Genomic DNA, 15,440 nt, shown 5'->3' on the forward strand with positions numbered 1-15,440 from the left:
TGCCAGGTACACAATTGTCCAGCCAGGGACACAGTTCTGGAGGATGACGAGGTGGAGGATGAGATGGAGGAGGGAGAAACCTTGTTCACAGCAAGGGTGGCACCAGACCAGCTCATGGCCATCACTGCCGCGTGGCTGGGGGATACAGAGGACACAGACGATACACCTCCCACAGAGGACAGCTTTTCGTTGCCTCTGGGCAGCCTGGCACACATGAGCGATTACATGCTGCAGTGTCTCCGCAACGACCGCCGAGTTGCCCACATTCTAACTTGTGCTGATTATTGGGTGGCCACACTGCTGGATCCCCGTTACAAGGACAACGCTACTGTCCTTAATTCCGTCACTGGAGCGTGATCGTAAGATGGCGCGAGTACAAGCGCACGCTGGTAGACGCGCTGCTGGTGGCATTCCCACCTGACAGCGGGGGCACAGTGCAAGCACAAGGCGAAGGAGGAGGACGAGGAAGAAGTCGCCAATGCGCTGGGGCACCGCCAGCACCTCAGAAGGCAGGGTTAGCATGGCCGAAATGTGGTAAAAGCTGCACCACCAGCTGGATATGGAACGTCTTATAGCAGGAGGCAGCATTTCACCAACATGGTGGAAGCAGTATGTGTGCACACGCCTACACGTTTTAAATGAGGTGTCTGCCCCCTTCAACTTCTGAGTCTCCAAATTGGGCACATGGCCTGCACTTGCCCTTTACGCTTTGGAGGTGCTGGTCTGCCCTGCAGCCAGTGTATTATCTGAACGTGTGGTTAGCACGCAGGGGGCGTTATCACAGACAAGCGCAGCAGCCTGTCCACAGCCAATGTGGACAAGCTCACGTTCATTAAAATGAACCAGGCATGGATCCACAGGACTTGTCTGTACCTTGTGCAGAATAGACATGTATACCGGCCTTAACCCAGCCATTGTTATACTACAGAGCAATTGCTCATTCTTGTATTTTGGATATTTCACACTCTTTTGGAGTGTACCCTAATAAAAAAATAAAAATATTTATAACTAAAAACCAGTGTTGGCTACCTCGTCCTCCTCCACCGCTGCTTCCACCTACACCGCTACGTCAACCGCCTACTCAAAATCTCCTACTCCATATGGACCTCCACCTCATAAATCAATTTATTTATTTTTAGATTTGTAGGTATTTTATTTTATGTCATTTCACTAATTTGTCTGTTACATTTTCGGGTGAAATTCACAAATTTTTGGGTGTAATATACCCCTCCTCTACCTAGTTGACAGCTTAATAAATTTCACAAATTTTCTTTTACATTTTCGGGTGACATTAAACAATTTTTTTCTGTCATAGACCCCTGCTCTATCAAGTAGACAGGTTAATAAATGTCACTAATTTTTCTGTTACATTCTTGGGGTGACATTTTACAATTTTGGACGTGAATAAACCCCTGCTCTGCTTTTTTTTTTATTAGGGTACACTCCAAAAGAGTGTGAAATATCCAAAATACAAGAATGATTAATTGCTCTGTAGTATAACAATGGCTGGTTAAGGCCGGTATACATGTCTATTCTGCACAAGGTACGGACAAGTCCTGTGGGATCCATGCCTGGTTCATTTTAATGAACGTGAGCTTGTCCACATTGGCTGTGGACAGGCTGCTGCGCTTGTCTGTGATAACGCCCCCTGCCGTGCTAACCACTCGTTCAGATAATACACTGGCTGCAGGGCAGGCCAGCACCTCCAAAGCGTAAAGGGCAAGCTCAGGCCATGTGCCCAATTTGGAGACTCAGAAGTTGAAGGGGGCAGACACCTGCATAGGTGACAGGGAGAGAAATCTTTAAAAATCATCTGTTCCATTGGTGGGTGACATTAACCCATTTCTGGCGATAAAAAAAACCCTACTCTGCATAGGTGGGGACAGGGACTTAAATTTCTAAAATTCGTCTTTAATTGGCCCTTTCATTCGATCCTTCTGCTTTAATAATTTTTCCCATATTTGCGCTTTAATAATTTGAAAACATAAATTTAAAAAAATAGTCTGTTACATTGTCAGGTGACATTTTACAAATTTTGCCTGATATAAACCCCTGCTCTGCATAGGTGACAGGGAATAAAATTTCTGAAATTCTTCTTTAATTGATGCACGCCACCTCCTTTCATTCAATGCTTAAACTTTAACAAGTTGTCCCACATTTGCGCTTCAATAATTTTTCCAACATTTCCACTCCATCATATTCAATTTTAAACAAATAACCTCCCTTGGATGTGGTCTCTCTTTCTCACACTCCCTCTCCGGAGTGGAACCCTGATTCGCCGATAACTGTGATCAACATGGTAGGCTCAGAAAAGAACATCGAAAGTTAATACAGCAGATATCCAATTAGATCGTGAACATCACGGGTTCGAGCGACATGGTGGGGCAGTATGTTTGCACACGCCTACACGAACTGACTGATGGTTCTGCCCCCTGCAACTTCTGAGTCTCCAAATTGGGCACATGGCCTTAGCTCGCCCTTTACGCCTCGGAGATGCTGGCCTGCCCTGCATCCAGTGTATTGTCTGAACGTGTGTTTAGCACGACTGGAGGGGGTTATCACAGGTTAAATTTCCCAATGTTTTGGGGTGTACCCTAATAAAAATAAATAATACATTTAAAACCAAAAAGCAGTGTAGGCTACCTCCTCCACTTCCACCTACACCGCCTCCTCAACCTCCTACTCCATATACTCCTCCTACACCTTGTCCTCCTAGAGCAAGATTATTATTTTTAATTTTTATGTATTTTATGTTATTTAGTCATTTCCCTATCCACTTTTGTTTGCAGAGCACTTGCCATGCTCTTAACCACATTCTGCAGCCCTTTCCATTACATTTTTACAGCCATTTTAGTGCTCAAAAGTTCGGGTCCCAAACTTGAAGCTCGGCCGAACCCGTCGAACATCCAGGTGTCCGCTCAACTCTACCTCTTACTCTTCCTGGGCTACATTATCTGACGTGGCATAGAGATGGATTCCGAGAAGGATTCTGCTGTAGTGGACTGGTCCCACCCTAAGGCCTACATGCTATCCAGCGGTTCATGGGCTTCGCCAATTATCAGAGGCAATTTTTACCTCAAGTTACCACCTTGACTGCCCCTATTTCTGCCCTTATACAGAAGGGGGTGAATTTCAAGGAGTGCCTTGCAGAGACAGAGTCAGCCTTCCAGTTTCTCAAGCAATCCTTCTCCTTTGCCTCAATTCCTCATTGTCTGGATGTCTCCAAGCAGTTCTTTCTGACGGTGGATGCATCTTTTCTGGGAGCCACAGCTATTCTTACCAGGAAGGGTGCCTCTGGCAAGATGCTCACCTGTGGCTTCTTCTCCGCAGTGAAACCAAATGATTTCATCAATTTGGAAATTGTAGAGTGGTATCATCTGCTGGAACATGCCTGCCCTAATTTCCACAGACCACAAGAACTTATCTGCAGTCAGCTCAACATCTCAAACCTTGCCAAGCTCAGTGGCCGTTTTTTTTTTCATGTTAGTTTCCTGCTACATCTCCATTCGGCCAAATAGAATACCAAGGCAGATGCCCTTACTCATTCCTTTGAGCCTGCAGATAGGAGAGGAGCCCCAGCACGTCATCAATACTGCCCATTTTCCCTGTTGCTTCAATTCAACTGAAGGACATCCAGCCGGGTAAGACGTTTGTCCCCGTGGAAGCAGATTCTGCTCTGGGGGAATTATTTAAAGTTGTCGAACACAACTCAACAACTGTCCTGCACATGAGATTTCTAAGATGTTTGAGACTTTGTTGCCTCCTTAACTTGTTCCCAGAACAAGTCTCTAAAACGAAAACCTGCAGGACTCCCTTGCTGGTGCCCGATGTCCTGTGGCAGCTATCGCCATGTATTTTACCAACCTATATGCTCTCCTCAGGGTGCATGGTAATCTAGGTGGCGGTTGATAGATTCTCAAAGAGGGCTTACTCTGTACCTCTGCAAGGTTTTCTGCCTACTAATCAACTGACCAAGTTGTTTCCACCTGTATGGCTCTTTAATATTTTGTGCGATTGGGGAGTACAATTTACCTTTAAGTTTTGGAGAGCCATCTGCAAGCTTTTCAATATTAAATTGTACTTTTCCTTGGCCTACCATCTGCAATCTAATGGTTAGATGGAGTGTACTGTATTAATCAAATCCTGGTCAACTACCTGCAACACTACACCACGATGATGATTGAGCTGCTTTACTCCCCTGGGCAGAATTTTCTTACAACAACCATTCTAGTGAGTAAGACCCCTTTTTTCTCAGTTCATGGCCATCTATTAAGGGTCCCTCTTCCATTGACAGTTTCCTCTGGTAGCTGTGTACACTATCAATAGCTTCTCCCAGATCTAGCAAGAAACTAAAACTTCTCTACTTCAGGCCTCTACTCGCATCAAGAAGTCCATTGATTGCAAGCGCAGGACTCCAGCAAGGATGATGTATTTTAAGTAAGGAATATCCTGGAAACAAAGGAAATCAGAGGTAAAACATTTTTCCTGGTGGACTGGAAGGGCTATAGTCCAGAAGAAAGATCTTGGGCGCTGGATTTTAATTCACTTATATGCTGCAGCCTGCTTGTTGGCAATGCCACTAATCCTCTGCCCGTAAGGGCTCCAGCTCTTAAAGGGCCAGCACACACACTAGTCGTAATCAACCAATGTCTGGAAACCTTCGGCTAATTAAAAAAGGTTTTACTACTGATGACCTATCATTAGGCTGGGTCATCAGTATCTAATGAGTGGGGGTCTGACACCCGGGACCCCCGTCCAGCTTTTTGTGAAAGCACCGGCGCTCCTGTGAGCGCTGCTGCCTTCTACATGCTCACCAAGCACAGCACCGTACATTGTATAGCCACTCTGTTTGGTTTTGTGCCCAGCACCATTAACTTCATAGGGGCTGAGCTGCGCCAAGGCCACGTGACACATGAACGTGTCGTCACTGGCCTAGGAAAAGCCGTGAGAAGGCCGCGGCGCTCACAGGAGTGCTGGTGCCTTCTCAAACAGCTGATCGGCAGGGGTCTCAGGTGTTGGACCCCCACTAAATCAGATACTGAGAACATATCCACAGGAAATCTTGGAAAACCTCTTTAAGGCACCTTGGGAGGGAGCCTGAGCAATAGGTTCCATAGCTTGTTAAATTCCTTTGAAGGTCTGCAGTCTCTTTTGTCTGCCTGTGCACCGACCTCTGCCTATTTACTGAAATCTGACCCTCCACTGCTTGCTTTGACCTAAGACCATTTTCTGTTAAAGGGGTTATGAAGCCTTTTTCACTAAGTGGAGTATCAGAGCATTGCATTATCCTATGCTCCCCCTTGCCCTGAGCTGCAAGGGCTTTTTCTTTACCTCCGGTGACGTACAGAGTTTTTCATGGGTATGCTAGCAAAGGCTGGCAGAGATCCCGGTGACATCACCGACACTAATGAGCGGTCTTTAGCGCTGACCTAGCCTGTAAAACAGGCTGTGACAATGAAAATAAAAACAGCCCTTGCACTGTGCAACGCAGCAAGGGTAGGCATCGGAGCAAGAAATGCTCTGATGCACCACTCATTTATGCTGAATGGGTGAAGGGGTTATGTCCAGGATCAGCTCTGAACCCAGACATTCCCTTTAAGCAGTACTCTGTCTGCCCTGATCAAGGTCTGTTCCTGACTATGATTTTGCCTGACCCATCAGTGCTCAGCAATGGTGTCCCAGACCTCTGTGGGTCAGCGGTCATACAGAGACTACTGTACCAGCCTGGTGGTTCCTCTGCAGCAAAATCTAGATCCCTGTAAAGGGGTCAAAGGGTGAATACCAGGGGACTGCCAGGATTAGGGCTCTTTCACACTTGCGTTCTTGTCTTCCGGCATAGAGTTCCGTCGTCGGGGCTCTATGCCGGAAGAATCCTGATCAGGATTATCCTAATGCATTCTGAATGGAGAGAAATCCGTTCAGGATGCATCAGGATGTCTTCAGTTCCGGAACGGAACGTTTTTTGGCCGGAGAAAATACCGCAGCAAATCCGGAACACTTGCCGCAAGGCCGGATCCGGAATTAATGCCCATTGAAAGGCATTGATCCGGATCCGGCCTTAAGCTAAACGTCGTTTCGGCGCATTGCCGGACCCGACATTTAGCTTTTTCTGAATAGTTACCATGGCTGCCGGGACGCTAAAGTCCTGGCAGCCATGGTAAAGTGTAGCGGGGGAGCAGTGTACTTACCTTCCGTGCGGCTCCCCGGGCGCTCCAGAGTGACGTCAGGGCGCCCCAAGCGCATGGATCATGTGATCGCATGGATCACGTCATCCATGCGCATGGGGCACTCTGACGTCATTCTGGAGCGCCCCGGGAGCTGCACGGACTGTAAGTATACCGCTCCCCCGCTCCTACTATGGGCAACCAGGACTTTAATAGCGTCCGGGTGCCATAGTAACACTGAACGCATTTGGAAGACGGTTCCGTCTTCAATGCTTTCAGTACACTTGCGTTTTTCCGGATCCGGAGTGTAATTCCGGCAAGTGGAGTACACGCCGGATCCGGACAACGCAAGTGTGAAAGAGGCCTTAGCCACATGTCAAATTTGTTGGAGGACACAATGGCTCCACACCCCCTGCTGTAACACTCATCCAGCCAGGTTTCTGTTATACCGACTACATCATCCATGTCTGTCAGTAATATTTCCAGTTATTAATTTTATTTGCCAGACTCTGTGCATTCACCAGTACGCATTTGAAGTAACCAACAGCTCTGCTTTTCTTGTGTGTACAGTAAAGACCATATCTATTTTGAGCTGCGGAACAGACCTATTGATGTGGATACCATATGGTGTTCTGTGGCCACAAAGAAATGAATGGGTCCGCATGCAGACATGACATACGGTCGTATGCACATGCCCTTATTCCTAGTCATCTGAACACTGTTGTGTTGCAGTTTGTACAGATTGCTGGATCCAGAGTGGTTCTGTGTAAGGAAAAACATACAGGTGGTCTGAATTCTAGGGATGGGTTGGGGATTTTAATAATGGAAACAAAGATGGCATATCCCTTCCTAATTTTGGCTTGCTGTAAGACCTTTGGTAGTTAACCATCTATGAATATAAACTTCTGATAGGAAATAGAAAGACCATACTTTAACCATTGGGTTGTGAGGGTACTACTCAATGATGGCAATGAAGAAAAATAGTTTTTATTCAAATTGAAACATTATGAATTAAAAAAAAAATAATAATAATCCATAACAAAAAATGATAAAAAACATGAAGAGAACAATACTTGGCACAGGCACAAAAAATTAAAAGTCAACAGACACAGCTTTGATTTTAGGTAATCTATAAAGATGCTCTGCTAAAAGGAAGCTAGTGGGTGCATTGGTAATTTTTGAGCCCAGGTGTCTGTTAACGGGATATTCCAATCTTGGGCTTTTATAGCAAATTCATAGGATATGTCATAAAAGTCTGTTAGATGTGGGTCTTACTTCTCACGAACGGGGCCCGTTTGCCAGTTGAAGTGTATGGAGAGGTGGTCGTGCATGTGTGGCCGTCTCCAGTCATTTATTGGGTAATTCTAAGGAAAGCTGAGCAACTGTTTTTGGCTGTTCTTGGACCTCCACAGAAGTGGAGAAAAATGTGCATGCACGCCCACCCTCTCCATACACTTCAGACGGCAACGGGAGCCCGGTTCTCAAGATGGATGCGGGCCCTAGGAGGTGTGGACACGCCATGTATCAGACTTAGGTCCCATTAAGAATCTGAGATAGGAATACCCTTTAAGTGGCTACCAGTCCCACAACAGTGCATCTTACAGATAGCCTAAATACAATGCTCTGTCTGGTAACAAATGCTCTTTAAATAATAAAAGAACTTTATTAAATTTCAAACATGTTTTTTTCAGAAATCTATTTTACCACTTCACAAAACGGGTTTTCCTTTTACAGATATTGATGGCATATTGCTAGGATCACTAGAAAGAAGTGGAAGCAACTATTAGCTTTCTATGGAGGGCACGTGGCTTGAGGTTCTGTCACAATGGACATTTATCATCTATCCACACAATATGGACCCCCACCATCAATAAGAATGGGAGTCTCAAATCCTCTTTCACCTCAATGCACATCACAGTGAGGAGTTAAAGTGGAGTGTAGTTGAGCATGCGCGCAGCATTCAATCTCTACGGGGCCTGACACAAACCAACAAGTTCACACTCAGCTGTTTCCATCAGCCCATATTGACCATGCTCCAAAGTTACTCTCCTCATTCCAGTCATGCAGTAACGAAAGACTAGGGCTTGTGAAACCTGTTTTAAAGACTGGAGGTGATCCCAGCAGAGGATAGGCGATACATTTTTACTATAGCACAAACCTTTTAATAGGAGTCAAAAGGGAACCTGTCACCTCATAAACGCATATAAAACCGTCAGCATTACCTTATAGTAGCCCCCAGTCTGTTAATAATCATGTGTTTGATCTAGTAATCTGATGCTCCCATACATGACAAAAACGATGTTTTAAGCGCCATCTTGCCAGTCCCGCTTGAAGTCAAGGGGGCAGTGTCCTCCTTGCTTAAAGTCAAGATAATCACGCCCCCTAACAGTCCTCTCTTGTGTGTGATTGACATCCTGCAGTGTTGGCCTGGCATAGAGTTAGTCTCGCCCCATGCGGTGGTGCCTCCTTGTTACTGCGCGGTCCCATCTCCGGCTCCCGCTGTTAGCCGGGGTTTCATCAGTACACCGCGCATGCAGAGACTAACGGAATCCCAGGCCGCAAGATAGCGCTTAAAACATTGTTTTTGTCATGTATAGAGCATCAAGATTACCGCATCAAACACATGATTAATAACAGACTGGGGGGCCTACTAAAAGTGTAATGCTGGTGGTTTTTTATATGCGTTTTTTTGAGGTGACAGATTCCCTTTAATAGGAAATTCGAGAATGTCCAATTATTAGAACAGCATGGATTTGGCCATGCATAGTCTGTCGCTTTCTACTGACTCTCTATAGTACATATGAGCTACTTTATACGTGTTGGAGGCTGTTTTCTGTAATCTCCTGTAGAGTTCAGTGGGCAGAACGGTTTATGCCATAAACATTAATCAACCCCTTTAGGCATACAAAATGTACTTCAACAAAGTTTGTGTCCTGAAATAGAACAGTGGGATGCTCACAGACCAGAAGAGGTTTAATTTCTGAAATAAATATAAAACATTAACATAAGGTGCAGAGTTGCAACCTGTTTAATAAAAGGGAACCCGAAAAATGTCAAGGCTCTGTAGGAGAGGCGATCTAGATTGCCGTTTGGTAGGGGAGTTAACTGTTGGGATTCTTCTTTTGTGTCATCAGGGGAGAAACGTTTGGAGGAGTTTTGAGCAGGGTTGCCATCTTCAGGTTCTTCTCTGCACACAGTCTTAACTTCTGAATTTCGGTATCAGACTCTGCAGTAAATGTCTCAGGTGTCCTCTCTGTTGCTTTTTTGCAGAAGTCTCGCTACTGCAGCTACTATCTTCTTGGTGAAGTTTCCTATTCTCTCTATGCTTTGACTGCGGCTTCTTTACCATTTCTTTCGACGTCTTTGTGACTTTTGCTACTTTTGTTGCTTTCACTGTATCCATCATCATAGCTGCTGTTTCCTCTCGGTTTTCGTTGCTTGGACTCCTGTATCTGCTTCTGCTATGTTTTTCTCTTCTACCTCTGCTCTGGCTTCTGTCCCTATTCTTTAGATCCCTAGACCCACTTCTATCTCTCCTGTTCTTTGCTTAGGCTTCTATTTCTTTCTTTTCTTGATCGCTATCCTTTTTTCCTTATTGTGACTTCTGTCTCGATCATGGCTAAAACTTCTTTCCCTTTCACCGAGTTCCTTTTCTGGACTTCTTTCTATTTCTTGACTATCATTATTTTCTCTCTCATTAACTGGATCTTCTCTTTCTTTGCTAGGACTTCTTTCATTACTTTTGCAGTCCCTCTCCTCGCTTTGGCTCCTACTTTCTCTTTCCTTGCTTCGACTTGCATTCTTCTTTTGTTCTGTAGTAGGGCTTCTGCTATCTCTACTCTTTTGCAATTTGCTACGACTCCTGCTCCTATTTTTGCTCCTTTTTACCCTATCTTCACTGTAGCTATGACTTTGTCCCCTCTTCCTTACACTTCTGTTACTTTTACTCATGCTTCTCTCTTTAGTACGACTCCGGCTATCCCTTCTACCCTTGCTAACACTTTTGCTATGTCTCCTGTCTTTGCTGGGACTTTTGCTTCTCCGTGTTCGTCGCCTGCTTCTGCTACGTGATCTGTAAATTTGGGGGAAAATATATGATAAGGCATAAACACAACACCTCCCTACTGTTTTAAAAACAACTAACATTAACAATTTAGCTCCATCATTAATCATGATATAGAACTGGCAGGTACCAGACAGTGAGAGAGGGTAACAATGTTTTGTTAACCGTTTCAAGACAGGGGCCATTTAAACCCTTTCTGACTAGACACACTTTCCGTTTTTTTTTATTATTATGTTTGCTCATTTTTCCAGTGATACCTGGAACTTAATTTTTAATGTCATTTAATTTTCGATTTTTCTAATACCCTTTTTTAAAATATATATATATAGTTTTTTTTTTAATAGCGCCAAAGTGGCAACTACAACACTTTTTTAAAGTTATGTCACCTTTCCATAATAGTCATTTTGATATAGCGTGACATACAGCTTATGGTCGCCAGTGCAGAACTAGGAAGCTGTGGTGTGGCATTTTTTTTTGTATTTTTTATTTTGTCTTGATTTATTTTATTTTTTTTACACTTTGTGTCTCCCATAACATTATATGACAAGTGGGGGACATGTGATTCCTAGGACTTAAAGCAGGAAGTGGGGACATTGCCGCTTCCTGATCTTTATTCACAAAGCTCAATAAGAGCATTGTATACTGTTACGTAGAAGGCAAGGACAATCAATAAAATGTCCCTGCCTTCTCTATAAGAAGCCCAGATGTCACTGACAACCAGCTCCCTGATCCTGCACAACTAGCCTGCAGCTTCTAAGTGTGCAAGAACATTCAAAAATGCCCTTGTACAGGTAAATTCAGACCATCCAGATGTTTAAATAGATGATAGCAATGCAGAAATGAGATTTCACACTGCCATTTATTCTATAATGAGGAAGTCCACATACAGTTGCCAGTGTGAGTCTTCAGGTGGTGCTCAGTACCTAAATGTATCACATAAATCGATTCATAAGATGGCCGGATGAAGTGCAGTGTTGCACAAAACGGCCGTCACTCGGTTTTATCCCTCTTGAGCAACGTTTTTTCCAACTTCTTATACATCATTTAACTAGAACTTGATGTGTAGCCCAATTTTTCAAGAAGGGATATAAAAGAAGTGATATGTGATAAATTTAAAATGAACCTTCTATGTGCATGTTTTATTACAATTTTTGGCTGTCAATCGTTTTCATTTTGGCAGTACTATGTCACTGAAAATGAAATACAAAATGTTGTCCTTCTGTAACAGTCAACACAAAGGACAAGACCTCCAATACAGATAGGAAATCCATTGTCAGTTTACTGCTGTTAAGAATGTTCTTGGTATCATTACATTCAGCTGACCTTGTCCTACAAATGGGGGTCATTTATCAAACTGGTGTAAAGTAGAACTGGCTTTTGCCCATATCAACTAATCAGATTCCACATTTCATTTTTGACAGCTCCTTTGGAAAATGAAAGGAGGGATCTGATTGGTTGCTATGGGCAACTAAGCCAGTTCTAATTTACACCAGTTTGATAAAGGACTCCCTGGTTTAATAGGGTCTATTCTGTTGATATACGCTGTTTAAGGACTCAGGTTAAACCACGCTCCTGCACTCAATATATTTGTTACATTTGCATGGCCAACCAAAAAAAAAATATATATATATATATATATATATATATATATATCTCTCCTCTGGTGTTAAATGGAGAGTTTCTGTACATAACGATTTTACACATTTGCTCAAGTGGTGGCTTTTTTCTGGGGGTAAGGCCTCTTTCACACTTGCGTTGTCCGGATCCGTCGTGCACTCCATTTGCCGGAGGTGCCCGCCGGATCCGTAACAACGCAAGTGAACTGAAAGCATTTGAAGACGGATCTGTCTTCAAAATGCGTTCAGTGTTACTATGGCACCCAGGACGCTATTAAAGTCCTGGCTGCCATAGTAGTAGTGGGGAGCAGTATACTTACAGTCCGTGCAGCTCCCGGGGCGCTCCAGAATGACGTCAGAGCGCCCCATGCGCATGGATGACGTGATCCATGCGACACGTCATCCATGCACGTGGGGCGCCCTGACGTCACTCTGAAGTATAAGTATACTGCTCCCCCGCTCCCCACTACACTTTACTATGGCAAACAGGACTTTAGCGTCCTGGAAGCCATGGTAACCATTCAGAAAAAGCTAAACGTCGGATCCGGTAATGCGCCGAAACGACGTTTAGCTTAAGGCCGGATCCGGATTAATGCCTTTCAATGAGCATTAATTCCAGATCCGGCCTTGCGGCAAGTGTTCAGGATTTTTGGCCGGAGCAAAAAGCGCAGCATGCTGCGGTATTTTCTCTGGCCAAAAAATGTTCCGTTCCGGAACTGAAGGCATCCTGAACGGATTTCTCTCCATTCAGAATGCATTGGGATAATCCTGATCAGGATTCTTCCGGCATAGAGCCCTGACGACGGAACTCTATGCCGGAACCCAACAACGCAAGTGTGAAAGAGCCCTAAGTGGTGGCCTGCATTCAGCTCAAATACTGCACATTAGTAAAATAATATCAAAATATTATGGGGTTTCAAAATTGCAGTGTTGTTAACATACCAGTACTCCTTCCTGCCCTACCTTGATTTAGAATGGCTGCTCCTCTGCGATCGAGAATTGAAATTTGACCTGAAGATTAAATTCCAAAAGTAAACAGTATTTTAAATTACATATCTGCAAGTGAGAAACTGTTCTTGTCACATCTGTTTTTGTATAATGTAAGAATTCATCAATCGAAGGCAATGAGGAACTTGGTGCATTCGAGTAGAACACCCCTGCCCCAATCATACCGAACACGATTTCTTTAGGCAGGAAACGACAGTACTGTTTGAACAACTGTATTTGGGCTGTGTGGTTGTAGAGGGGAGGCCAGTTCTGAGGGCCTCTTCTTGAGAGCTACAGCTGCAATTTTAGTCTTGTTTGAAACTGACAATCTTATATGCTTTATACAGCAATTAGAAACAGGTCCCAGTGAGAGCTACATAAAACCTGAAACACTCGTTTCAGATGCATTTACTAAATGCTGCATTTCTGGTTTTCTGGCAGCTAGGATTGACAGCCTTCAAAGAAGACCAGGATCACATCTCTAGCTGCTACACAACCTCAGATATTAAGGGTTAAATCTCAGCCAGCATAAGGGGGGCAGTGGGGGATGTGCCGACAGGCAGCAGGAGGAAAGACACAGACTCTGGTCTCACCCTGTGTTAACCCCATTTACTAATTAGGTGACTTCTGGAGGCTATTGGTTACACTGGCTTTTATTTAGGCTCATGGGGTTAAATACAAAAACACTCCACGCTTTCCAGATTTTTATTTATTAAAAATTTAGAAAACCATGTATCATTTTCTTTTCACTTCACACATACTTGTTACTTTGTGTTGGTCTATCACATAAAATCCCAATAAAATTTAAGTTTGTGGATGTAACGTGAAAAAATGTGGAAAAGTTCAAGGGGTATAAATACTTTTTCAAGACCCTGTACATGAACAAAACTGAGGCAGTGTGGAGAACCGGAGTGGCAAGGAGCAGATAACTATGAATCTTCTAGGTAGAGCGGCAGAGTGTGGGCAATTGCTAAAAACTAATTATTCCCAGAGAACCCATTTAAGAGTGCTGGGTCTAAGACTCTAGTTAAGGCCCTTCTGCAAGAAATCTAACACAAGCGAAATGTTAGGATGCAAAGTCATGTCCACAGGATCGTAAGCAAATCTAACGAAAGCCTTCCAGATTCTGACAAATACTAGAAGTAACCTTTTTACCCACTGGCCTGAGGAGTAGAGATAACCTTATCAGAAAGGCCTCTGGACATTAAGAATCGCCTTTCAAGATCCAGGCAGTCAGATGCAGCTTCTCTACTTCTGGATAGATGAGAAGACCCTAAAATAACAAATCGTTCCTCTGTGGCAGAACCGATGAGTCATACAGGGACATACTCCTGAGCCACTTGAACCATAGCCTTCTGAGTCAAAAGGGGTGTGACAGAACCATCTGTCTTTGGAATTGTATTGTATGTTATGTGAGGGTACCCAGATAGCTATGCCATGGAGCCTGTTCGTGAAATTAAAGACTTTGGCTCCATGTCGATTTTATTGTATTCGTGTATTCGTGCACTCAGACTTGTTTACTGTAATGGTTGTGACATTGTATGTTTAAATGGTGATTTCTGTCCTGTTGTCCCCACATGTGTATTGGCGATGTCCTGGGAGATAATTGAATTACTCCTCGGGTGTCTCCAGGGCAGAGAGGAGGAAACCATGATGCATTGTGGGGATGTATTGTGTCTGTGTATCCTGAATTGCTGCATATCTGTCCTCAACACAGAGCTTGGTCTCGTTTTTTTTTTTGGGGGGGGGGGGGGGGGGGAGGGAGTTCTTGTAACCTGCCAAGAGGATCGTAACAATTTGGTTTTGTCACAAGGGGCAAAGAGGATCACTTTCTCCTCTTCTATCCTTACTTTTTTTTATATTACTCTGAGAAGAAGGCTGAGAGGGGAAAAGGCATAACCAAGATACTCCTTCCACCTCTAAAAAAAAAAAAAAAAAAAAAAAGGCCACCACACCCCCAAGGGCAATATTTTGGATTGATGGAAAATAACTTCCTGCATTTCCTGTCCTCCCAGGTAGTACAAACATCCATCGAAGGGACCCCTCACAACTTCACTATCTGATTGAAGACTTCCTGGTTCAGACACCACTCCCCCTGGCTGACTTGAATGTTGACTGCGTCTGCGTTAACATTGTCTTCCCCTTTTGGAGGAACTGTCGAAAGGGAGAAAGACACCCTCTGAAGGACCCTTGAGTGAAAGTTGGCCCATAGCACAGCCGGAATGCAGGTCATAAGACAGAGGACCCATGCCTCCCTTAAGGACACCCTTAACCGACTCTCCTCTGAATGATATCCCTTTTTTACGCTCAGAAGAAAACAAGCCAGTTTACTAGAGACTAGAATGATCCCTAGAAAAGAACACTGATAAGGGCAAGATGAGACATGTCCCAGTTCTCCATCCACACCAACTCCGCTAGGGTTTGCAAAATCTGAACCCTGAGACTGTATGGAGAGTGCCCCGCTATCATATCAGAAAGTCATCTAAGTAAGGAATGATGACAAGGTATCTTTGATGCCCCCTGACACCATTACAGTGTTTTTGACCACATAGAGGACCATGTATGCTAAGGATTCCACGCAGAATTTTTACATAAATGATGGTGTTGAAG

The 15,440-nt window shown here is 44.1% G+C and overlaps 1 protein-coding gene across 3 annotated transcripts in view; it reads right to left on the reverse strand.

Moving 5' to 3' along the window:
• Positions 1 to 7,126: 7,126 nt before the first annotated feature.
• Positions 7,127 to 15,440, reverse strand: part of LOC120995263 (serine/arginine-rich splicing factor 5-like) — a 37,980-nt gene continuing 29,666 nt past the window's right edge. Inside the window, exons 5-6 of one of the 3 annotated variants that reach the window (XM_040424360.1) lie at positions 12,807 to 12,842; positions 7,127 to 10,236 (exon numbers count right to left, since the gene is read on the reverse strand). In XM_040424360.1, coding sequence (XP_040280294.1) covers positions 9,720 to 10,236; positions 12,807 to 12,842 — 553 coding nt within the window. In that variant the 3' untranslated portion in view covers positions 7,127 to 9,719. Of the gene's footprint in view, positions 10,237 to 12,806; positions 12,855 to 15,440 lie in introns of all 3 variants that reach the window. The other 2 variants (XM_040424359.1, XM_040424361.1) reach the window with 2 other exon arrangements.

Source organism: Bufo bufo, chromosome 3, assembly GCF_905171765.1.
Source record: "Bufo bufo chromosome 3, aBufBuf1.1, whole genome shotgun sequence".
Taxonomy (NCBI): domain Eukaryota; kingdom Metazoa; phylum Chordata; class Amphibia; order Anura; family Bufonidae; genus Bufo; species Bufo bufo.